At 49.5% G+C, this 23979-nt stretch overlaps 1 protein-coding gene across 1 annotated transcript in view; it reads right to left on the bottom strand.

The window, feature by feature from the left end:
• The window catches only part of KIF18A (kinesin family member 18A), a 312020-nt gene that overhangs the window by 11660 nt on the left and 276381 nt on the right, over positions 1–23979 (bottom strand). Inside the window, exon 17 of the mRNA XM_086959474.1 lies at positions 119–231. Within this exon, the coding sequence (XP_086815600.1) occupies positions 119–231 (113 nt within the window). The remainder of the gene's footprint in view (positions 1–118; positions 232–23979) is intronic.

The following is a 23979-nucleotide window of genomic DNA, read 5'->3' as shown; positions in this document are numbered from 1 at the left end:
ACGGGTGGCTGGAGAAAACAACTACGTAACTGATCACTCGAATTCAGGTGCCTATCTTGAGCCATCTGCATATCTCCAGTCAAGACTAACTTCATTAACAAATTACAGTCACACTAACCTGGCGCTTTCCGTATTCGCAAAGGTTTATTGCTTTGGAAGAAGTCCTGTCGAACACGTTTTGCAGCAGAAATGACAGGCTGGTCCTCCTTTGATGAACTGCACAATGTTGAACTAGGGCGAATGAATAGTAACAATCGATACGTGTTATTTTGTGCATTTAATATTGAACAATAAACCATGCAAACACTTCAGAATGAAACCGCTTCAAATGTGGCTAGTGCGTTGACAATAATAAGTTGTAGGTATGTGCAAAGTGCAACTGATTTTCAAACCAAGCAGTCAAGTTAGAGGGCAATGTTCAGAAACGTACCACAATCCCACCCCCATCAGTTATGTTAAAGACATTTTTATTGCACACTAGAAGAAAAAAAAGATATACTGACACTACATCTCTCTGAAGCGAAGGAACAAGGCACATGTTCGAAACGTTGCCGTTTCATACAGAGGTACGACACAGATACTGCTCATTTACTTTTGCACCTCTAAGATACAGAAGTCTGCGACTTAAAGTTGACATCAATATAAACGAATGAATACTTTTATTGATAGTGAATTGCAACCGAAAGTAACAAAACATGTAAAATGCAAACTCGGAGCAAATGTCAGTGGAGGCTTTTCTTGTCAATGGCTCTTGCTCATTAATTAGGCCATGAATACTACTTAAAATCCAGCCTGCAAGTGGTTCAAATGTGTTATTAGTGTCTAACTCATGCAGAAGTAGCTGTAGAGTTAAACCACTTCCACATTGCAATACCAAGGTCAAACGCATCATAGTGAAAATGAAGATACTGCTATTTTCAAGTCCCATAATCAGCCTAGTCTCTAGCAATGGAGGTTTGTATCTACGGGGGAGGGAGGCGGAAAATATTTGTAAAATTCTGAAACCGGATGCTGGAACTCCTTTGCCCAATCCTGCCGCTTCAAATATGCAGCATGTGAGCAGTGCCAGGATTGGTGGGAGCCGCCTCACTTGGCCCGCCACAGCACTTTTGAGGCCTGCACCTACTCTCAACCCAGCAGTCGTAAAACTTACTCTAAACCCAACTGGCTTACGACAGCTGGGTTGAGAGGTTTAAAGAGTGCATGTGTGATTGGCTTCTGCAAGATGGCAAGCCAAAAAGACATGCGCACTTTAAATAGTGCACTAGCCAGCCCATCCTCCTCTCTGCTGCCGCCACTCAGCAGTGGTCCCGCCACAGTCCTGACGCTCGGGACAGGGGATGAAAACAGTGGCAGCCGGCATCTACTGATGCTGGAGAGGCAGGCACAAAAAAACCCACTTACCAATCAAGAGAGAACGTCCTGCTCACTCAGACGTCTTCTGCTGGGACTGCAATGCAGGCCCAGCAAACTCCCTCAAACAAGCCAGGCCTGCTCACGTACCGTTAACCAGCATGTGAGCAATGCCCTGCTTGGTGGGAGCGGCCTATGTCGGCGCTCCCTAGGGTACTTGATGTCTGCAATTGCTCTCAACCTAGCTGGGTTGAGAGGCTTAAAGTGTGCATGTGCGGTTGGCCGTCTCAAGACTGCCGGCCAAAGAAACATGCGCACTTTAAACAAGTGCAAAGGCAGCACTCTTGCCACCACTCCTCCCTGTTCACTGTGCAGCCCTCGCCATGTCAGGACGCTTGGTTCAGGACAGAACTATAAAAAAATAAAATGGTAATCAATTACCATTTTATTTTTTGTCTTTGGGGGGCACGTAAGTGGGGTGACGCTCCTCTGCTCCAATGGAGGAAACGCCTCTGGATAAAAAAAATAAGTTGGTAAAAAAAATAACCATTTTATTTTTCATCTATGGGACTTTGGGGATTGGGAGGAGGGCATTTTCAGTGGGGCAGCAAATCTCTGCTCGAAAGCCGCAGTTGATTTGATATAACGTTGGGGCGCCAAACATTAACGCGGCACAGTCCTAAATGCCTCTAATACCTCTTTAATCCCCTGCCAGACACTCCCTGCCCCTTGATCTCATTCCTGCAGGTTCCTGCTTTCTCAGTTTGGGCCAGCTTTCCTGTCTGGCTCTTCCTCAGTGTTTCCAGTTTGTGCATTTTTCAATCTCTTGCAGTCAAGAAATGTGTGATGTGGAAAAACAGGGGCCAGTGGACTCCACGGCAACCACCGGCTCAATAATGCAAGATCTATGAGGAAGCATTATGTTGCCATTGCATAACTGAGACCTGGCTTGATACGTTTTCCAACTGCATTGTGGCTTTGGCCACTCCTGCTGGCATCAAAATCCATCGGGTGGATCACCCAGTCGGCAGAGGAGGGGGCTTGGCCATTCTATGCATAGACCGATAGTCTCTGCATAGTGAAACATCTACTATTTGGGGGGGTTGCGAGGCCCTGGATTTCAGTCTACAACTATCAGCCCACTTTACGCTGGGTGGGTCTCTAATATATCGACCACCAGGGCCAGCTAGTGCATTTTTGGAAACTTGTGTGGACGCTCTGGCAGATAAAGCTTTGCACTTCTCGAACTATTTGTTCCTTGGAGATATCCATATCCATCTCGATCTTATAGAGGCGGCTGACAACTGCTTTTCTGGACTTTCTCCTTGTGGCCCAGCTCTCCCAATGGGTCAGGGATCCGACCCATCAAGGTGGACATATTCTAGACCCCCATCTTCGCCAATTTCCCCATATTAGTGGCATAGCCACTACCTGTCGCTTGGTCGGACCATTTTCCCATATTCTTTTCTTGGACTGTGAAGCGCCCGCCTCGACTAGCTAGTTCCCATCGTCCTCCCACCTGCAGGAAACTGGATGTCGAGCAGCTTAGCTGCCATTTGGCAGCATCACGTCCTCCCCTTTTAGGTGACCTGGAGGATAATTTGTTCAGGTTTGCGGACTGGATCACCGATTCGGTCAGTATTCTTTCTGCTCCAAGCCACTTTAAGTTGAGGAGAGAATCTCCCTCTAAGCCATGTAAGGCCTGTAAGGTATTGGAGAGAGCATGGCTTGCCAGTGGCTATTGTTCCATTGATAAACAGGCTCTTAGAGCCAAACAAACTCTATTACGCAGCTATTGGGACGGCCAAAGGCCGATATTTCACTGCTTGCATTGATCAGGATAATAATAAATCTAAAGAAATATTCGCTATCGTTCAGAGTTTCGTGGCGCCCTGGTCGCAGTGGCACCCACCTTGGATACTTGGTGTAACACCATGGCAACATTTTTTAGGGACAAAATTCTCAGCATACAGGATACCTTTCCGAACACATCCAGGGAGTATATGGCCGCCCTGCTGGGGAAGCAGGGGAAAAAAATGGGTTGTACCCGCTCTGCTTTTAGCTCAGTGGATCAGCCTACTATGCTTAGAATTCTTAAGGCTCTTAAATCGGGATCACCTAAGGACCCTTGTGTGGCTAGGCTTGTGTCTGAAGTGGCTGAAACTATCAATGTTGAAGTAAATCTAATGGTCATTCAGTCGCTTCGCGAGGCATGTGTTCCTCTATCATGGAAGCAGGCATTGATTTTGCCCCTCCTTAAGAAGCCGTCTCTTAATTAGCTATTACCTGAGAATTACCGTCCCATCTCGCTCTTGCCAAGTTTGGCTAAAGTTTGTGAGAAGGTGGTTACGTCTCAGCTCACCAACTTTGTAGAGATATCTGGCTTGCTCCATCCAGCGCAATCTGGTTTCTGTGCCTCTTATACGACAGAGTCAGCACTGTTGGAGGTGACTGAGGTGATTCGGGAATGTCTGGATGCCGGCGGGAGAGCAGCCTTGGTTATGCTTGATCTCTTGGAGGCATTCGACACGGTGCCTCATTCTCCACTCCTTGATCGCCTAGTGGAAATTGGTATTTCGGGATCAGCATTGAGTTGGATCTGGTCTTTCTTGGTAGACATGTCTGGCTTCTTACTTGTGCCTCTGCGCCGATGCAGTTGACAACTGGCGTTCCACAGGGGTCATCGCTCCTTTTTAACATTTATGTGACTCCGCTGGTTTATCTCGCAGAGTCACTGGGGGATAAAGTGATAACCTATGCAGATGACACGAAGCTCCTGTTTTTCTGGAAGAGGGGTGATGATTCTGTCGGGCAGCGCAGCATTGCTTGTTTTCAGTGTGTCATTGGCCGGCGGACGCACAGTTGAAGTGCATGAAGGAAAATCTGAAGTGCTCCTGTATGGCTCGTTCCCAATGGATTTCAGAGAAAGGTTGTGGCCTCATGATTTCCCCCGCCCCATCGTGGGAAAGGGCATTGCCAAAAACCTTGGGGTGTGGTTCGATGAAAACTTGAACTTCTTGACACAGGTGAATAAGCTGATGGGGACCTGCTTTGGCACTTTCAAAATGTTGAGGAAATTTCTTCCACTTCTGCCGGCTAGTGCCAAAGAGACCGGGGTCCGGGCCCTGATCTTGTCCCGATTGGACTACGCCAACGCTCTTTTGGTTGGTAGTTCAGATTACCTGGCTAGGAAACTGCAAGTACCCCAAAATTCAGCAGCCAGTTTGCTACTGGGACTTTCATCCGAGCAGAGTGTTCGCAACCATTTGCGTAACCTGCTTCCAGTTGAATCTCGGCTTAAATTCAAAATGCTGTCTATTGTTCATCGGGCTCTTTATGGGCTAGGCCCTATCGATCTCAGAAGAGATTTGCCTTTTATAAACCCACTAGACAACTTAGTTCGTCCGACCAACTACTAATACAGACCCCCTCGGTTTTTAATCGCCATAGGCTTGGTGGGAGCTCCTTTATTCGTAAAGCTGGCTTGGCTTGGCTTGGAATATGCTACAGTTGGCACTCCGGGGCATCCAGGACCCACTGCTTTTTAAGAAAAAACTAAAAACGCTGCTTTTTTAGCTTCTGATCGGGTGGTGATTAACTTTTTGGAGCAAGCGCCGGGACACTTCGAGTAGCCGTGCGCTCTACAAATTAAATATAACATATAACAAGACTTCTAACGTGTTTGGGGGAGGGCTGGGGTGTGGGGAGCATCGAAGTTCCTGGATAGCTTTCGGAATGTGAACATCAAGGGCGCAATCTTTTTTTTTAATATTGTAATTCTTTATTAACGTTTTTCAAGAGATTATATCTTGAAAGCAATACCATCGGCCACACATTTACAACCAAAGGAACTATCTTGCGTTTCTGTTAAACCTTATGCTTGAAAATGATTCCCAAGTTTTTATAACATTTCACACACTTAGGGCCGGATTTAGATCTCGATGCACAAGTTACTTACCTTTGGTAACGATGTATCTGTAAGAAACATTAGTAGTGATAGATTCCTTACCTTAGAATTACCCCCAAGTGTCAGACTGGATGCGGAAAGTTTTCATCAGCAGTACCCCTGCATGTCGGTAGGCGTTGTCGTGCGGCTCCGCATGAGTCGTTGGCGCTGGGATGACGTCACTGGAGCTACTTAAACGCGCCCGCACGCTGACGTCCGTTCTGTAACAGACTTTCTGCGCTGGAACGCAGAGCCATGCAAGAAACGGACCACTGGTGCCATAAAATTAATGCCCTGAAAGGGATGACCTTAACTCTAGAAATCAGTTCGCAGAACGGGGAGGATGGATGAGGCGGTAAGGAATCTATCACTACTAATGGTTCCTACATATATATCGTTACCCAAGTTAAGTAACTTGTGCATCTGAAAGAAACACTTCGTGATAGATTCCTTACCTTTGAATAGATACCCCAACAACATCAACCTGCGAACTAAGATCACACCAGAAAGTCCTGGAGAACAGAACAGCCAAAGAAGCTGTCTCTCTGGACTTGGCTACCGAGGCAGTAATGCTTGGTAAACGTGTGCAGCGAAGCCCACATAGCTGCCTGACAGATGTCATGCAAGGCAGTAGTGGCTGCCATCGCCCTGGTAGAATGGGCACGTAGCCCCACCGGAGGCTCCTTTTTAGACAAAGAATAACAAGCCTTAATGCACAGAACGATCCACTGAGAGATGGTCCGCTTGTGCACAGCCCGACCTTTCTTGGCGCCCACATAGCCAACAAAGAGCTGGTTATCCACCCGGAACTATTGTGTGAAGTTCAGATAGAAAGTGAGCGCAAGTTTTGGGTTCAGACGTGGAGCCTCTTTTGAGGGATGCAGAGGTGGAAAGAAGGTGGGCAAAGTGATGGTCTGCTCGATGAAAAAGGCAGTGACAACCTTTGGAAGATAAGATGGACGAGTCCTTAGAACAACTTTGTCCAGATGGACAGAGAGAAAAGGAGGTTTAGAAGAAAGAGCCTGGAGCTCACTCACTCTTCTGGCAGAGGTGATGGCAACCAGGAAAGCAGTCTTTAAAGTGAGAAGACAAAGAGGACGGTTGTGAAGTGGCTCAAAAGGGGCACACATCAGATAAGTCAGAACTAGGTTCAAGTCCCACTGAAGCATCACGAAAGGGACAGGAGGGAACCTGTGTGTAATGACTTTCAAGAATCTATTTACAACAGGGGACTTCAAAAGGTAAGGCTGATCTGAAAGCCGCAAAAAGGCTGAAATGGACGAGAGATGGCCCTTGATAGTGCCCAGAGCAGAGCCCTGCTGGGCCAAAGATAGTAGAAATAGAAGGACCTCTGAAAGAGGGGCAGAAAAGGGATTCACAGCCTTTGCTGTGGACCATGCCACAAATTTATTCCACCTGCAGGCGTATATCGTTTTAGTGGAGGGATGCCTGGCTGCCAAGATAACATCACAGACTTCGGAAGGCAGGTCGAAAGACATCAACTGCCGCAGCTCAATCTCCACGCGAGGAGGTGGAGGCTGGACAGGTTCGGGTGGAGAACCCTCCCCTGCGACAGAAGATCCTCCCAAAGAGGCAGGAGGAGCAGGGGGATCAATTGCCATGCTGAGTAGCTCGGGATACCATACTCTTCGAGCCCAGTCTGGAGCCACAAGAATAACTTGGGCCCGGTTGCGCTTGATCTTCTTCAGCACTCTGGGTAGAAGTGGTATAGACGGAAAAGCATATAGTAGACTGCAACTCCACTCGCGACGAAAAGCATCACCTCGCAAATCCCGCCTTGGAAATTCCAACGCTCAAAGTTCTCTTCGGTGGCGAATAGATCTCACCAAGGCTCTCCCACTGCTGAAAGAGACCTTGCGCCACGTTTGAGTGCAGACGCCATTCGTGATCCATCATGCACCGACAGCTGAGTTCGTCCGCCCTGGCGTTCAGAGAACCTGGCAGGTGTTGACCCACCAGGGGCATGCCCTGATGTTCCAGCCATGTCCAGAGGTGCAGAGCCTCCCGACATAGGGTCCACGACCCCACCCCGTTTGTTGCAGTACCACATGACAGTGGTGTTTTCTGTAAACACCTGCACTACCCTCCTCACGACAGAGGGAAGGAATGCCTTCAGTGCAAGTCGGATCGCACGAATCTCCAGAAGATTGATATGGAGCCGGGCCTCCGCCGAAGACCAGAGTCCTCTGATCTCCACCTCTCCCATGTGGGCGGCCCCAACCTAGAAGGGACTTGTCCGTCACCACTGTGTGCTCCGGTCGGGGAAGGGAGAGGAATCTGCCATTGACCCAATAGCGATTTGTGAGCCACCACTGCAATTGTCGTACAGTGCCCTCAGAGATCTGGACGTGATCGGACAGGTTGCCCCAGTGCTGGGCGCACTCGAACTTCAGGTCCCACTGCAGAGCCGCATATGCCATCTGGCATGATCCACTAACAGGATGCAGGAGACCATCAGGCCAAGCAGCCGGATGGTCATCCTGATTGAAACCCAGGATAGAGGCTGAAAGATCGGAATCCTAGCCTGAATATCCCGGACTCGCTGTTCGGGAGGATCAATCAATCAATCAGACTTTTGTAGAGCGCACTATTCATCCGTGAGGGTCTTCAATCAATCAATCAATCACGGCATTTGTAAAGCGCGCTACTCACCCGGGAGGGTCTCAAGGCGCTAGGGGAGGGGTATGTTACTGCTCGAACAGCCAGGTCTTGAGCTGCTTCCTGAAGGAGAGATGGTCTTGGGTTCGCCGAAGGTGGGTGGGGAGGGAGTTCCAAGTCTTGGCTGCCAGGTAGAAGGATCTTCCTCCGGCGGTGGCTCTGCGGATGCGCAGTACGGTGGCGAGTGCGTGGCTGGTCGATCGTAGCTGGCGGGTGGGCGTGTAGAAGGTCATGCGGTCGTTGAGGTACTTGGGGCCCAGGTCGTGGAGAGCCTTGTGTGCGTGGGTGAGGAGTCTGAACGTGATTCTCTTGCTGACGGGGAGCCAGTGCAGGTATCTCAGGTGTCCGGTGATGTGGCTGTGTCGGGGGATGTCCAGGATGAGTCGTGCGGAGGCGTTCTGAATGCGTTGCAGTCTTCTCTGGAGTTTGGCTGTGATTCCGGCGTAGAGGGCGTTCCCCTAGTCCAGTCGGCTGGTGACGAGTGCCTGGGTGGCGGTCTTAAGGCGCTTCGGGGGGGGGGGGGGGGCGGGTGCAGCTACTGCTCGAACAGCCAGGTCTCGAGAAGTCTCCTGAAGGTCAGCAGGTCCTGGGTCTGTTGCAGCTGTATGGGAAGTGTGTTCCATGTCGTGGCGGCGAGGTAGGAGAAGGATCTGCCTCCGGTAGAGGTCCTGTGGATGCGTGGGACGGTGGCGAGGGCGAGGTCGGCAGAGCGAAGCTGGCGATTCGGGGTGTAGAGGGCAAGACGTTTGTTGAGGTATGCTGATCCAGTGTTGTGGAGCGCTTTGTGAGCATGGGTGAGGAGCTTGAAGGTAATCCTCTTGTTGACTGGGAGCCAGTGCAGGTCTTTCAGGTGGGTGGTGATGTGGGTCTGGCGGGGAATGTTGAGGAAGAGGCGTGCGGAGGTGCTCTGTATGCTTGTCTTCTCTCGAGTTTGGCCGTGTTTCCGGCGCATAGGCAGTTGCCGTAGTCCAGTCTGCTGCTGATAAGTGCCTGGTTGACTGTCCTTCTGGTTTCGGTGGGGATTCATCTGTAGATCTTGTGGAGCATGCGGAGGGTGTTGAACCATGAGGAGGAGACGGCACTGACTTGCTGGGTCATTGAGAGGGATGATTCCTGGATGAACCCCAGATTGCGTGTGCAGTTGGTGGGTGTGGGTGCAGCTCCCAGGGCAGCTGGCCACCAAGAGTCGTCCCAGGCAGAGGGGGTGGGGCAGAGGATGAGGATGAGGACCTCTCATAAACGCGAAACTGCGCAGAGTCCAGAACTGCTCAGATGAAGAGGAGCTTCTGTGAGTTAGGGAATCAGGTGAGACTTCGGCACGTTGATGGAAAACCCCAGCAAATGCAGGAGGTCGGCCGTAGTTTGGAGGTGGGAGACGACTGTGTGGGGCGAACCAGCCTTCAACAACCAGTCGTCGAGATAGGGAAAGACTGAACCCCCCGATCAGCGCAGATGAGCTGCGACCACCGCCATCACCTTCATGAACATCTGAGGGGTGCAGGTAAGGCCAAAGTGGAGCATGGTGAACTGAAAGTGATCGTGGCCTACCGTGAACCGCAGGTAACGCCGGTGGGCTGGTAGGACGGGGATGCAGAAATAGACGTCCTGCAAGTCCAAAACTACCATTCAGCCTTGCGGGTCTAGGGCAGACCAGACCTGAACAAGTGTGATTATCTTTGAACTTCTCCTTCCAGAGGAAGCGATTGTCGTTCCGAAGGTCTAAGATAGGACGCAGGCCCTTGTCCTTCTTTGGAGCCAGAAAGTAGTGGGAACAACAACCACAACCTACTTCTGACATCGGAAAGTGCTTGATGGCGCCCTTGGCCAAAAGGGCTGCAACTTCCTGCTGGAGAAGTGCCAAGTGATCCCTCAACATGCAGTGGTACTGAGGTGGCATGGCTGGAGGGGTTGCCTTGAAGGGGAGGGAATATCCCTTTCGGAGAATTTGCAGCAACCACTTGTCCAATGTGACGTTGCGCCAGTGGAGGAGATGATGGCGAACTCTGCCGCCACTTGCTTTTGGTGGGCCTGAAATACCGGACTAGGAAGGCTTTGCAGTGGATGCTGCGGGGGCGGAGGTGGACTGTCCCGCCCGATGGCCCCCGGAACCGCCTCGACGGTTCCCACGTCCGCGCTGAAGTTGTTGATGCAGTGGCCTGTGGCCCTGCAAATGTGGCGAGGCACCCCTTCCGTGGCCACAAAAGGAGCGAAAAGCAGAAGGCGGAGGAGGCAGAGTGGCCAACAGGCCCAAAGATTTGGCAGTAGCCCGAGAGTCCTGAAAGCGCTCCAACTCACTGTCTGCTTTATTACCAAAGAGGTGAATGCCGTCAAGGGGCATGTCCATCAGAGTGTTCTGGACATCCCCTGAGAAGCCAGTTGTCCTCAGCCAGGCGTGGCGCCTAAGCGGCACGGTCGTGGAAATCGGTGGTGTCCAGCCCACAACGTATGGTGAACTTAGCTGCGTCTCTCCCAGCAGCAATAGCCAGGGAGAGGACTGCCTGGGCCTCCTCCAGGCAGTTAGGCAGCACCTGCACAACCGTGTCCCACAAAGAGTGGGAATAACGGCCCAAGAAGAATGCAGTGTGCACCGACCACAGTTCTAAGCTGGCAGATAAAAACAGCTTCTTGCCAAGCTGCTCCAGCTTCTTGGATTCCCTATTCCGAGGAGTGGAAGGGAATACGCTCTGGGAAGTAAAGGCTTGGACAACCGTGCTCTCAGGGGTGGGGTTTGGGATCGGGCTTATGGTAATGTCCACAGGAGCCCCTTTGTTGGGACTGGACCAGGTTCCCAAAAGAATGTCAGACAGCGCTTAATTAAGGGCAGCAAGGGCTCCTAAGAGGTTGCCGCCGTCTAAAGCACCTCTGTCAGGCGGTTTGTTGTGACGGCCACTGTAGGGAGTACGATGTGGAGGGCCTCGGCTGCCCTACGCAACACCACTGCATAACTGGCTCCCTCCTCCGTAGCCACGATAGGAGGAGACAGCATGCCACAGTCAGGTGAGGTGTTGAGACCACTGGCTTCCCCGAAATCCTCTACCCAGTCCGGATCATTGGCACACTCCTGAGCTAGAGGGTCCTCAGGCCCCTCCCAGTCCACCCCTTCCTCCGAAGTCTGTGGAACAAGCTGAAAATAAGGAGGAGAGACATAGGGCAAAAAGGGCACCATCAGCATCTGAATCGGCACCGGGCGGCGCCGATTCGGCAATGTGTCCGAATCCGGTCTAAAGCTGGGGACGACGTCGTCCCGAGGAGCGCGCAACGTCGGTGGTGGTGCCGGGGAGGACGGCTCCAGTGGAAGTGTTATTAGGTCAACCGGTGTCCGATCCTGGATCCCATGAGGTCCTGCGCCATTGGGTCGGAGCCGCCGGTGACACTGGGGCAGGAGCTGTCGGTAATGGAAGGACAAGACCCTCAGTCATGTCAGCGGGGCCAGTACGCGCGCCGGCGGGCCAGATGGCCCAAAGAAGTGGGCCATGGCAGCAAGAAACTCTTGCACCTGAGCAGGCGTCGCTAATACACCCGGAAAAGAAGGGTAGACCTGCGGTGACGTCGCAGGCTCCGCTGGAGCCACGGGGTGGCACCACCCTTAACTCTCAGCCGTGTCGCGCCACGGGAAGTCTAAGAGCGACGACGCTTCTTTAACTTCTATTTGGAATGCTTCGACTTACCTGACCCAGAGTGCAAAGACTTAGATCCGGAAGAATGATGGTGACTGCTCTGCGACTGGTCCCTCGACCTTCCGAGGGACCGGGACCACGAGCGGCACGGAGCCGACTGCCGGACTTCCAGCAACTTTCGCGACACCTCCTGCAAAGTCTTCGGCACAATGGCCCGGCAGTCGGGGCACTACTTGGGGTTGTGGTCACACCCCCCTTTTAGTAGATACACACCGTTTGGGTCCGTCACATACATCAAGCGGTGACAGCCCACACAGTTCTTGAAGCCGGGCATACCTACGACACCAGGACTCGAAAAGATGAGACAGAAGGCCTCAAAAACTCAGACAAAAAGTGACTGGGGGTACTAGCCAGATCGGCGCTTGCTGGCGCGGAAAAAGAAAGAACTGACTTCAGCGCACCTGGGTGCGTCTAAGTAGCTGCAGCAACGTCATCTCGGCGCCAATGATGCATGCAGAGCCGCACGACGACGCCTACCAACGCACATGGGCACGGCTGACAAAAACTTTCCAGAACCAGTCTGATGCCTGGTGGTAATTCTAAGGTAAGGAATCTATCACTACGTTTTTCTTTCAGATGGACGGGGGAATCCATCACAACATGAGGGATATCCTGTCCACCGAAATATATTTCCCATTATATCATATGGGATTTATAGGGGCGATCTGCCACCGTTGCGACGGAGTAACCCATCCATCAAGATCTAATCAGTCCCGAAGTTTTCCCATGTGTAGGAAAGTAGGATCTGCTTTCATGGTTAAAATTAGAAATGGGGGGGTTCTAGTTAGCAGAGGTAGATACCTTCGTCCAAATAGGGAGCCTTGCTACTAGTCAGGGTAAGGGGGGTACACTTATAAAATAACCCCTGCTCACCCCCTTGACAGCATGGCAGGAGCAGACAGGCTTATCTCAGAGGCAGTGTTTAAAGCATTTGTGAACACATACAGTAATACAGTGATAGCACTACAAATGTACACCACACCACTTTAGAAAAAAAAAGTTATCGTTATCTAAACCAAACAAGACCAAATGACAAAAATCCACAATACAGTAATAAAAGTGTGACTTTCAAATGGTAGAAATAGTTCAGTTCAAAGCAAATTGCAGATGCAACACTTTTCACAAAGTACCTTGGATGCGTCGCCCACATAACAAAAATGGCCGCAGGGAAGGCGATATGTCCATTCCTGAGACTCAGGGAAGGTGATGTGTCGCTTCCTTGCTCCGGGAGAGGCAATATGTTGGTTCCTTGCTCGGGGGGAGGCAATGCTTCAGTTCCTTACTGCTGCGCAGGGGAGGTGATACATCGGTTCCTTACCGGAGAGGAGGTGAAGTGTCAGTTTCTTACTGCGTGTGGATGTGATGCGTCGGTTTCTTACTGCGTACACAAACGATGCGACAGACCTGGCGCCTCGATGCGATGATCCGGGACGATGCGTGGGTTCTTTCAGCCGCACAGCAAGGCCAACATCGGAATCGGTGCAGTGATCTCGGACTACGGAGATCAGTGCACACGATGCGGGGTGCGGAGATTTCACCAGCCGCGGGCAGGCGCTGTGACGATTTCTTTGGCGATGCGTCGGAAATAGGTTCAGATGAGTCATGCTGGTTGTTGTTGTGTTGCTTTCCCAGCTCCCTACAGTGAGAACAACCTCCAGAGGTCCAGAACAGCTACAGACACCTCTTGGATTTTCAGAAATCCCAGCAAGTAAGTTCAGGGGAGCTGGGGAAGAAGTCTTTGTGTCCCTGATACTTTAGAACAGAAGTGATCTAAAAGTCTGGGCCCTACGTTTTATACAGTAAACCTGTTTGTTCCCTCCTGGACCAGGGCTTTGAGCCCAGTCCAAACCAGTTCTGGGGGGCACTTTGCAAGTGCACAACAACCTCCATTGTCAGTGTGAGCCCTGGCTCCAGACACATCACAGAGGTGTGGAGCCATCATTGTGGATGGCAGGCACAGCACTATTCAGGTGCTACTCCTCCCACCACTCCAAATGCAGACCAGGCCTAATCAACCTAGCCCAGACTCATCCAGACTCTCTGGAGCCACTGCACATTCCCAGTCCCCGTCACTCCAAAGCCAGACAGTCAATAGACACCCTAGCAGAGGCACACTGGATGGCTAAGCAATAAAATACCTCAGGGGTGTGGAATTTAATAAAATATAGACTTGTTTATGGGGCAGGTTACTTTATAAATCTACTTGCCCTGTAACAAAATCCACTAGTCCCTTTTGTGCCATGTAATGCGGCGACAAATTACGACAGAAATCTCATTATATAAGAGTTCTGAAATAACCTCTCTAATTATGCCAGGGTTCGTTCCATAGTAGGGTTGCATACAAGCAATTCCTTTATGCTGCCACGTTTCTGCAGGTCTACATACTGGGCTGAAGGTATTGGTAACAAATAGTTCAAGGGTTGGAATGCCCTTTTGAGTCTGTGCAAACCTACTAGCGTGCGTTTTGGGTTTGCACCAACTCTTTTCTAATATTTTTCAGTACTGAAAAAGGTTGGAAATTTACTCCTGGCAGTCGCAGACGTGAAACTTCTTCCAGGGTTGGGAAAATAGTGGTTAGAGGAAAAATGAACTTGAAACATTAGATCTTCACATGAACCAATCTACATGTGCTCATGCTAAAATGCAGTTTACAAATAATTTCTAGGAGTACTATTTCTTGGCCTACTTCTGTAAATTCTTGTGAATTCATGGAAACTGTATATATGCACTTAATGCAAGGATATATACCATGGATGCATTTTTGAGACTTTTGTTAATAATTGGGCTTCTGATTAGGCCTGACGTTAACCATGACCTATTGTGTTTAATAACATTCGGTCTCTCTCTCGCTCTCTTTTTCTCTCCGTCTATCAGATGGCTTCACTGTCAGTGACAGTACTCTGCTCTTTGACAAGGAGCATATTGGCACACAAAATAGCTATGTTCAGTTCCCGGAACTGCTGTGGCAATGTGTGCTTTTTGAGACAAAAAACATTTTTTGCTTTTGCCAGTGCTTGTTAGAATGGTGAGGGTCCCGTAGCTCCCACACGGATACGGTTTTACAAAAACCATGCCTGAACAAGTCACGCATTGACAAAACCAAAAGGCTGACCACCAATTTCAGATCTACTTGCTTAGACAATGCTTGTTTATTTTTGTTTCCGGTAATCGTATTTAAACGGATTACACTGATTTTCCATTATGAATATTTTTGGGGAAATACAAGCATACGTCAACATGTTGCTAAATGATGCTGCAAAGATATGGTACCTAAAATCTTACAGTAGCAAAATGTTTTTTTTTCCTACTTGCATTTTTTTTTTAAACATTTTATTTTGAAAGCAAAGAATCATCACTCTTGCTTTGAAGCTTCGTCAAATATTTGCATATAATCAGAGAGCATTCTGGGAGCATTATACATAGCTTCATATTACCAAACTTTGAAAACGTGTATACACATTTATACTGAAACCACCTTCAGTAGTGCAGGCCGAGCTTACAGCATTTACTTTTAGTGCTCACCCTAATAATAAAGGCTTTGCATTAATGAACCATAAATACAAGCTTGAACAGCATTTAACACATGGACACAAATATTACCTTCACTGCAGACATTGCCCTTTCCTGATCCATAAAGTGATACTGTAAACTGGCAGCCAAAGGGCTTGTGCTGTAGGGGGTTGGGCCTACTTGTCCCAAGGACAAAATACACTTGAAAACTTGTTGCCCTTGACCCCAAACAATATGTCCCGGTAGTCGGGCAATAGGAATCACACATCCCTGATACCTACTTTCTTAAAGAGGTATTTTCAAACGTAGAATGTAAAAATCACTCTCACTAAAACATGCATTTTAACATTCAGGCATACTAAACTTTATTTTGCAACCACAGGTAGTTAAGCTTATAAGATGATATTGCTAGTGCTGCTGCAGACCACAGTCCTTTTTCTGCACTCCTACTGTTGAGCTGAGCTCGAGCAGGGGAAGGTAGAACAATAGGTTTCCTGTCACAGGATAGTGTGACCACCTCCCAGAAAGGACAGTGTATTGGGCAGGGCTGGTGGTGCTTCACAGCACCAGCAGACTGCATTGAAGTGCACATTTGGTGCCCTCCTTCCATAGTCCGGTTTGAGCCAGTTCAGGAACCCTTGGTTCCCGCTCTGGATTGAAACTGAACAGAGGACAGGGGAGTATCCTCCCTTCTGTCAGCCCCTCCTCTGGGATGGACCCCTGAGTCGTTCCAACTCTTTCCTTGGGTATTTCGGGGCAACCCTGTGGGTGGGTTCTTTGCTTCGTCATGAAACAAGACTCACCTCTGAAACCAAGACACTCTTCGAACATCTTGACTCTTGGACTTCGACTGGAACTGAAGGAAGACTCCTGCTGCTCCTGCTCTTCTTCAAGTCTTCTGCCTCGTCTGTCTTTTGCTCAGGTTCTCCAGAAGACCTGTAGGCATCAAGGACATCCAAAGAAATCTGTGAGTCACTCCCCTGTATCTGCAGGCACTGCAGCAAAGCAGACCAGAAGTGACGGGTCTGCTGCTCCTGTCATTTTATGGACTTCCTAAGGCTCAGCAAAACAGGTGGTGGTTCTGTGGCTCTTCAAAGGCCTGACCTTTCTTCCCTGCAGTTTGGAGGTCAATATCCCTCATCTGTGCCACTGAGACCAAACCCCTGTGCACCGCAGCAACTTGAAGTTGCTTGTAGGCTCTGCACGCCAGAGAAATTTGGGCTACAAGAAGCATCAGCCTCCAGCACTTCAATCCTCGAAGAACAGCATCCTCACTGCATCCCTTGCACAGGCGGGCTTCCACCTTTGGTGAGCTGCCGGAGCTCCTCTTGTGACTCTGGCCTGTTGGTCCTATTGAGTGTCTTCTTCAGCTTTGGTGGGCTCCACTGCTTGCTCGCGACAGCTCCGACTCTCCTGCACTTGGTGAGTCCCCCGGACCTTGCTGGTGCCAACGATTGCAACTTGTTGTCTCCCACACCAGTTGCGGCTGCCAAGGCTTGTTGGTGCTCACCCTAGACACCCACATTCGACGTGATGCAGGTAACCTGGTTCCTAGGAAATCCATGGATGGGGAGTCCTGAAGGCTGCTTTCCTTAGCTACCACTTTGAGAGCCTAAGGTTATCAAAGACCGCTAAAATCGCCAGATGGATTGACTGGATTAGTGCAAGGTGCATCAGTCCTTTAAGTATGCACCATATACTAAACCAGCCTTCTACACCATGGATTTTCCATATCTGGGAAGTTTGATTACACTGATTTTGATGAACACAGTGTTCCTTTTGTAGATTCTTTATCAATGTACTATTTCAATTGGAGGCTGGGATCCCGGAATCTTTTGAAATAACAGTGATAGATTAGACCTAGTTGTCACTGGTGTTGTGCCACACTAGATGAACTGGACTATAGTCAGCAAACAAGAGCAGTGCCTCGCTCTCCGCTCTAACTCCCCAGATTCTCAAGTGAAATCAGCACCAGAAGATCCTATTATTATAATTGGAAGAAACAATATATAGGTGAGAACTAAGTTTACTCGAAGTTATGCAACGGTTTATTTAAACGGACATGATCTCATTGGAGATTGTCTATCTGTGACAAATTACATAGCAGCACCTAACAAATCTGGATGGGAAAATCCGTGGAGAACTCAGAAAACAAACTAAAATGAGATATTTGCAGTCCTAGCTTTCTGTTATGGGAATTTCCATTGAAGTAAAACACTGAATGTTCCTATCAATATGCAGGATCCCAGAATATTTTTAACAAGAGGTACACTTTTTTTCAGAAATAAATGCTCCCTTTTGTCTCAAAAATGTATTTGCCTACCTATAGACTACCCTGACCTAAATATATTTGTTGTTTATTTTTTTGTATTTTTTTGGGGGGGTAAGACTTTTATTAGCATTCGTAATCTGTACACAGCAATGAGCCTACAACCCTGAGGTTGGCTGCGACACAGCAAATAACCAAAGATAGATAGTTTACACAGCTCTTCAGCCGACAACGTCAGGTCCGGCAGCGTAACAAGAAATATATGCATCAAGTGTGCTTTCATCGCTCATTTATACTCAGATGACGTCTTACTTTCATATTTTACAGCAAGCAGAACTAAACTTATAGACTCAATTGTTTCGTCAGTTTTTACACATCAATTACGCAGTGGCGACAAGGTTCCCACACTGGTATCAGTAGTGTGGACCACAAAGTAGTTAATCTCAGACCCCCTGATTACCCCATGGCACCTCAGACTGGCAGTGTACCTGCTTCGACTCAAACTATGCCAGCACCTCTCTTGTCAATCAGCTAGAGCAACTCAGTCATCCTCCCCCTCATCGCCTGAGCTTTCAGTATCATCTTCCAGTAATGCTTCACATAAATCTCCTCGGTAACTATTCCAAGGCTGCCATACTTTATTCCACTTTCTCGGGTTAGCCCTCATCCTGTACACCGCCCTTTCCGTCAACATTAGTGCATCCATGTTCCTACACCATTGCGGTAGATTAGGCGAATCCGCCGCCCCCCACTTCTGTGCAATATCCCTTTTTGCAACCATAATGCCCGCAATGGCCTATAACTGACCCTGGCGTGTTAGATCATTGGGGTCCCACACATTTAATAAGCATGCACGTGGGTCTGATGTGAGTGATACCTCCAAAGTCTGGGAAATGGTGCGCATCACCTGCCTCCAGTAGTCAACGATAATCGGGCATTCCCAGATAGTGTGGATGAAAGTGCCTTCCTCCCCACACCCTCGAAGACAGAAGGGGTGCTCCGCCCTGTGGAGCTTGTGGAGTGTGGTCCTCGTATAGTAAATCCGGTGTAGTATCTTAAACTGCACCAGTCTGAACCTAGCAGAAATGCCCGCCTCCTTCGGGGACGCCAGCGCTGCATTCCAGTCCGTCTCGTCCATGTCTCCCAATTCGCCCACCCATTTCTCTCGTAGCTTGTCCAAGGGGTCAGGAAGGTTATTCAATAACTTACGATATGTGAGGGAAGTGGCGCTGGTTTGCATGAAGTCAGTGAGTAAGCGATCTTCCAGTGTGGAGGCTTCAGGGACCTCCGTGCCTTCAGGTATCGCTGTCATCAGCGCATGTCTAATTTGGACATATCGATATGTTTCATTGGGACCCAAGTCATATTGCTGCTGAAGGTGTGAGAAAGGGACCACCCCCCCTTCGGTCCACATGTCCCCCACTGTGGAAATGCCAATATTGTCACACTGCGTGAACCCTTTTCTGTGTCGCAGATGACCTAGTGCCTTAGTGTCCCGAAGAGGGGTCAGTTTCGTGCCCCACTTAAGTTTTGTTTGTGCTCTATACCTCAGTGCCACCGTATGTTTTGTCGGTCCTATCAGCTTCGCGGCCAGTCCCTTGTGATAGAGTGTCGCCAGTAAGCTATGTGTGCCCAGTTGTATTCTGTCTGCTTAATAGCCCCGTCGTCCTGTGGGACGTGCAACCAGTGGTTAATGACTAAGTTGTGCTGCCCAGTAATACATGTGTATGTTTGGTAGGGCTATTCCCCCCTCGTACCAGCTCCTATTTAGCTTCACATGAGCTATGCACGCCGGGCGGTCTCCCCATAATAGACCGGGTACCATAGCAGTCACTTGTTGGAAATAGCGTAGTGGCACCAGGTAAGGGGAATTTTCAAGCGCATACAGAAATCGTGGCAACGCCATCATTTTGAACAGTGCTGCCCTTCCTAGCAGCGTCAGTGGTAGGGCCTTCCAGTGCCGCGCGTCGCGCCGTAGGCGATCAAGTGGCGGTTTTAAATGTTGTTCATAAAAGCCAGCTTCGTCTCGTGTGACATGAATTCCTAAATATTTGAAGGAGAGGTCCGCTATCTCCAGCGGACAATCACGGGGAGGCGTCGGAGCCGGGCCATGTAATACATAAATCACTGATTTCGTCCAGTTAATCGTGTAGCCGGACGCCTTCCCATGGTCGTCACACAACGCCAGGAGCGCCGGGATCCCCTCCTCGGGGTCCATCAAATAGACCAGCATATCATCGGCGTAGAGGGAGACTCTGCCTTCCCAGCCTTCCCTCCAGCAGATCCCCCATCAACAGCGGAGTAGTTCTAAGTAAGGCGGCTAGTGGTTCCAGGACCAGCGCAAATAATAGGGGTGACAGCGGACAGCCCTGTCTCGTCCCCCTAGCCAGCGGTATCGTGCGGCAGATGTGACCGCTCGCCGCCACATGCGCCATCGGACTAGCATACAGGAGTTGTATCCAAGATATGAATTTGGGACCAAAGCCCATGTGGGCAAGCACCGCAAATAAATATCACCATTCCACCATGTCAAATGCCATTCTGGCATCTAAAGACAATATTGCCGCTGGCACCTGCAGTTGTGGTGCACGCGCCAGTGCTCCATGGACTTGGTGGGGGTTTAACGCTGTGCTCCTGTGTGGCATAAAGCCTGATTGATCTGGGTGGATCAGCTGCGGGAGATGGGGCATTAATCTAGTAGCCAGGAGTTTCGCCAGAATCTTGGCTTCAGCATTGAGGAGTGATATCGGGCGGTAGGACTTGCATTCAGTCGGTGGCTTGCCCGGTTTCGGGATTGCCATAATTGTCGCCGTGCGTTGGTCTAAAGGGAGGACAGCGAGTTCTAGACTTTCTACATACATGGCCAATAGAGGCACACTCAAGCTCTCCGACATCGTCTTGTACCGTTCGATTGGGATCCCGTTGGGTCCCAAAGCCTTGCCTGAATGTAGTGCATGAATGGCCAATTGTATTTCCTCCATTGTCAAGTCGGCTTCTAGCTCTTCCATTGCGTCCCGCGAGAGAGTCGGTGTGTTGTGGAGTGCAGCTGTTGCTGCCCCCGCCGTCACCTCAGCGCTTGGGGTATATACCTTATGGAAGTGGTCAGCTAGTTTGTTAACCATCTCTGACGGGTGCTTGTGAAGCGTACTGTCGGCAGCGCTCAACTGTAGTATACTCCCACCTCCCCTTTTCTTGTCCAGCAAGCCTAGCAGTTTACCCGCCTTGTCCCCTACATCGTATATTCTATGTGTGGTCGCCGCTATGCTGTCTATGGTCCAGCGCCTCAGGTGATCGTCATAGTGGTGTTGGCATAGCTGCAGTGCGTGGAGTGTGTCTGCTGTTGGGTCTGCCATGTGTGCTGTGTTCGCCGTATGGAGGGCCAATTCTAGATCCGCCAATTCCTTTCTCTGTGTGCGCTTGTGCCCTGCTATGGATGAAATGGCTTGCCCTCTTAAGACCGTTTTATACGCCTCCCACAGGACCGAGGGGGATTCCACTGAAGTCTTGTTTTCTGCGAAATAGTACCCGGTCGTTTTCTTCAAGTCTTTCCGTATGGATGGAACTTTGAGTTATCCCGGGTAGATCGGGTATATTCTCTTACGGGTTTTTTCTGGACAGGACAGCGATAGTGTTATCGGGGAGTGGTCGGAAATGCCCCTGGGTCTAATGTGTACATCATCAATAGTGAGGCGGCCGTCGCTAGAGGTCAGGAAGTAGTCTATTCGAGACAAACTGCTGTGCGTAGCGGAGTAGTAGGTGTATTGCTGTGCGGCGGGGTGCATGTGTCGCCATATGTCTATAAGCCCTTGCGCCTCTAGAAAGTCGCTGAGCCGCGAGGGCCCTGGTGTCTGTGACCATACCGGGTATCTATCTTGCGTGTTATGAGCTACTGCATTGAAATCCCCCGCCCCCACTCCCCCATCCACAATGAGGTCGCCCTCTGGCAATTCAAGAAGAAACTTCCCCAGCTCAGGTAATGCAATTGCGTGGAGTGCCAGAGGGATGTAAATTGATGCTATGTTCAGCGGTTTGCCCTCCCATTGCCCGTGGACTGCCGCGAAGCGGCCCTGGTCGTCCAATTTGGTGTTTTTGAGAATAAACGGGGAAGATTCCCGCAACAGTATGCCTGTTCCTCGCGACCCCGAACTGAACTCCGAGTGGACTACCATATGGTAGCCCCGTCTATCCATTGCCTGACATGCGGTGCCCGTCAGGTGCGTCTCCTGGAGGAGAACTAGTGCCGGACCTAATCTCTATACTCTGCATAACCAGTCCCCTTTTAATTTTGTCACCTAGACCCCTCACATTCCAACATTATCTGCAGTGGTATCACTAGTGTTTCCTGGGTACCCCCATCCAAGGTGTTATCCCGTGTGTCTTGTGCCATACCTAAGCTGGTTTTGTGTACAAGATCGTGTTCCGGTCGATAGCGCATATGGTTAATCCCTCAGCCACGTCACCAGTGTGCCGTTGTCGTCGAGTCCTACCCTTACACATTGAGTCAACAATACAATAAACAGTACCCCTACTTGTGAGGTTAATAAAACAAGAACTCCCCCCCTCCCCCCCCTGCCTCCCTGCTACACCGACATTGAACCGCCCGCCCCCAACTTAGCAGAGTGCTCAACCCATCCCACACACAAGATACTTGCTTGTTGGGGTGTAAGACCCCCTGGATTCGGCGGCCCCTCATACCCTCTTCGGAGTCCGTTAGCCCAGTGCCATTTGTGGTTTATTTTTAAGTACTTCGCCCCAAGTGCTGAACCTCTTTTTTGATGCTCAGAGCACATCGCACTTAAGCCTTCATAACCTTTTTTCCACAAAAGATAACCAGGACAAATATGCTTTAATTGGCCCACAAAGTTGGGGATTCTGAATACAAAAACACACCAAAGGGGGCCAAAGAAATTGTTAAGACCAGCGGGTATTCACTCCCTAACCATCAACACCAAACACAACAAAATGCCCAGGTCTAAGAAAAAGGAGAGAGATTGCTAGAAACCTAAGATGTCAAGAAGTATTCCTTTAATAGGAAGAAAACCATCACCCACCACATGTGGCATCTTTCATCACAGGGTTTCTCCTCACACACCGCTCCAGCATGATATGGTGTGGGCTACAACTCCACAGTAATTGGGAGGAGCTGTTCTGATGTTTTGGTATCTTATAATTAAGACTTTCGGCTTTCAGTTTTTACTGATGATTTTTACAGAACATTACAGACAGAAAACAATGTGTTTCCCGGCTGCATTTATTTTTAAAAGCAGAAAAATACCGAAAAGGGCACTTCTTGCGAGAGACTCTCTAATGTGTCTTTCATAAATTCCATGCAACAGCTGAGCAGATTAACAGCACGGAAAGTAAAAAAAACAGGATGAGACTTCCTTAAATACAGGCATATGCTAACTTATTTGTAGTATAATGCTAATATGTACTTGGAGAGCAGTGTTTTGTTACATACAGCTGCTTAATCTGCTAAAATGCGACCGGCATCCATGAACGAGAGCACACCCAAGAGTTAAATACATCTGAAAACAATACTATGAGCATTGTTCAAAAATAAAAAGTTTATTAAAAAAAATACACCTGGAAATATATCAATTTTGCAGCTTCATTTATTTCAAAGTATAAAATAAATATGAATAAACACCAATAAGATGGCCAAAAGATAAATACAAATCAAAGAGATGGTCAAGTAGACATCTGGCTTTCAAAAAATGACTGCTAGCAAAGCATAATATTTCTTAGTGTGTGTGAATACTTTCAGTCCCGGCGCTTGTACGAATACCGCAAGGGAACCCTTCCTGGCTTTCCCTGTGAAGCGTTCCCTCCTGGGCACCCCCATGGTGCAGGCCAGGCATTCCTCGCGTTGTGGGGGCCGTTGTGCAAACTAAGCAAGCTATTGCCCAGAGTTGCAGCGTGGGGCTCATGATCAGAAAAGGCTCTGAGGCGAGAATATCCGGTCAGGGGAATTAATGAGCCCGAGACCCGCCGGGGCAGGAATCGAACCCTGGTCCCTGGCCAGAGCTCTGCATCGAGGTCTGCCTGCTCTAACAATTGAGCCATACTACTCCACAGCCACACTTCTCCTCCCACACGACTTACTGGTGTGGGAGGTATGATTCCACCATTCTAGAACCACAAATGTGGGTCAGAGTTCTACCGGGTACCAGCTTTCTCGACCTAGGCAGCACAAAATGGATGCTGCCAGCCACAGACACAATTCTGCTCTCCTACTGCTGAGCCAAGCTCGCGCAGAGGAAGGCATGACAATAGGCATCCTGTCACAGGGAGTTGTAACCACCTTCTAGACAGGATTTAGTGTATTGGGGCTAGATGGGTGGACTCCGAGTGCCTGAAATTTTGCACCGGCGGCACATTTGGTGTCCCTGTGCATAGTCCAGCTCAAACCATTTTGGGAGCCATTGGCTCCTGCTCTGGCACGAAACTGGACTAAGGACATGGGTGTAGCCACCACTCTAACCTGCCCCTCCCCTAGGAGGGACAACAGAATCTTTCCAACCCCTTCCCATGGGTATAAAGTG

The sequence above is a fragment of the Lissotriton vulgaris genome, chromosome 2_2, assembly GCF_964263255.1.
Source record: "Lissotriton vulgaris chromosome 2_2, aLisVul1.2, whole genome shotgun sequence".
Lineage (NCBI taxonomy): Eukaryota > Metazoa > Chordata > Amphibia > Caudata > Salamandridae > Lissotriton > Lissotriton vulgaris.
This window is presented reverse-complemented; position numbering and strand designations above follow the sequence as displayed.